This window comes from Buceros rhinoceros, unplaced genomic scaffold (assembly GCF_000710305.1).
Source record: "Buceros rhinoceros silvestris isolate BGI_N320 unplaced genomic scaffold, ASM71030v1 scaffold21619, whole genome shotgun sequence".
Lineage (NCBI taxonomy): Eukaryota > Metazoa > Chordata > Aves > Bucerotiformes > Bucerotidae > Buceros > Buceros rhinoceros.
In genome coordinates, this window is record NW_010433555.1 from 5713 (window position 1) to 7681 (window position 1969).

Consider the following 1969-nt stretch of genomic DNA (forward strand, 5'->3'; position numbering starts at 1 on the left):
GCAGCATCAGCCGCTATGCTGGCATCTTCCCGGCCAACAATGAGACGGTCTCTGTGGATATCTACCAGGGGGTGAGTGGCCCCGGGCTGTGCCCAGTGGGCATGTTTTGGGGGACATATCTGCACGTGCCCAGCAGATACATTTGGGGGACACAGTGCTCACTGCTCTTGACCGCTCAGCCTGGAGGCTGCTGCAACCCTGCTGAAAGGCCAGGAGTAGATGGGGTGCCCAGGGTGGGGACACTTCGGGGTCCCTATGGGAGTGTCCTTGCACAGGGCGTCATCCTGGGCTGCTATTTCGGGGCGGCGGCACTGTACATCTGGGCCATCGGAATCCTGGCAGCAGGACAGAGCTCCACGATGACCGGGACCTATGCGGGGCAGTTCGTCATGGAGGTGAAGGACGGGGATGCTGGCTCCCAGCCCCACTGGGGAACGGGGGCCAATACGGGTGTGTCCTGGGCGAGGGGGGCAGCACCCCCCCTCAGGGTATTTGGCAGCGTTAACTGCCCCCCATTCCTGCAGGGAGGGGGGCATAGGGCATTGCCCACGGAGTGGGTGGCAGGTTGCTGGCACCGGGCTCCTCGGTCCCCAGGAGGCGGGGACAGTGCTCACTCACTGCCAGGCATGGCCACACCCACCCCCTGTGACACCCCTGCCAGAGGCACCGTGTGGGTGCCCCAGGCAGTGTTTCCCTAATGAGATTAATTTCCTTAATGAGCTGGAGGTGACATCTAGCGGGGCCCAGCTGCCCTGCAAGGGCCTGCTCAGCGCCCTGGCACAGAGGAGGGGGTGATGCCCTCCGTATTCCTCTGAGCCGGGGTTTGGTGGGGCTGCCCTGGCACGGTGCCCCAGGCACAGCGAGGGGTGAGGGTGCAGGTTTTGCCGTGTCCCCAGGGCTTCCTGCAGCTCCGCTGGTCCCGCTTCGCCCGGGTGCTCTTCACCCGCTCCTTCGCCATTCTGCCCACCGTCTTCGTGGCTGCCTTCAAGGATGTCAGCCACCTCACGGGCATGAACGACCTGCTCAACGTCCTGCAGAGCATTCTGGTAAGGAGGGACATCACCTGCCCCAAAACACTCCAGCCTGCCAGCGATGGCCCCCTCACCCCCCTCTCCTTCCAGCTGCCCTTCGCTGTCCTGCCCGTCCTCACCTTCACCAGCCTGCACCCGCTCATGCAGGATTTTGCCAACAGCCTGTGAGTGCCTGGCGGGGGGAGGCACTGAGGGGGGCAGAGTGGTGTGCCACACCTGCAGGAACCCTCCCTTTGGTCCATCCTGTCCCCCACAAACCGCACTGTGGGGACAGTTGGTGTATGGGCATGGTGGGGGGGACCATGTTCATTCCCACCTGCCCATGGCAGCCAGAGAGGGACAGATCCCATCACTGCCCTCTCCATCCTCATCCCAATGCCACATCTGGCCCTCAGGCATCCCTGGGTCCTCACCATCCTCCTGGCACTGCCAGCCCTGCATTCAGAAGGTGACCAATGTCCACAGCCCCATTGTGGGTGTGTAGTATGACCGTGGAGTGCAGAGATTTCCCAGCTGGGACCTTGCTCACCTACAAACCCAGATCCCCCAGCCCGCTGTGCCCAGCCGTACACAGGGTGGGGACTCTGCCCTGGCACTGATACCTTCTCCCCTACCCGCAGCCCATGGAAGGTGCTGATGACCCTCATCACAGGGCTGGTCTGCGCCATCAACGTCTACTTTGTGGTGGACTTTCTGCCCACACTGCGGGGCCTGGGGTACCACATCCCCCTGGGCCTGCTGCTGGCCGCCTACGTGGCTTTCGTTGCCTACCTGGTAGGGTTGTTACCAAGGGAAAGGGGCAGCTGGGTGGGGGGTAGCATCCCCGGTGGGTGCCCATCGACATTGTCTCCCCTAGATCTGGACGTGCAGCATTGCACATGGAGCCCGGTTCCTGGCCCGGGGCCACCACAGCCGGTTCAGCTTCGGCATCTCCCTCG

General features: G+C 63.4%; 1 protein-coding gene across 1 annotated transcript in view; it reads left to right on the plus strand.

Moving 5' to 3' along the window:
• The window catches only part of SLC11A1 (solute carrier family 11 (proton-coupled divalent metal ion transporter), member 1), a gene marked incomplete at its 3' end in the record, with an annotated part of 6330 nt that extends 4365 nt beyond the window's left edge, over positions 1-1965 (plus strand). The window contains exons 10-15 of the mRNA XM_010144168.1: positions 5-71; positions 276-395; positions 897-1046; positions 1122-1195; positions 1652-1805; positions 1888-1965. Of these exons, the coding sequence (XP_010142470.1) occupies positions 5-71; positions 276-395; positions 897-1046; positions 1122-1195; positions 1652-1805; positions 1888-1965 (643 nt within the window). The remainder of the gene's footprint in view (positions 1-4; positions 72-275; positions 396-896; positions 1047-1121; positions 1196-1651; positions 1806-1887) is intronic.
• Positions 1966-1969: the final 4 nt, after the last annotated feature.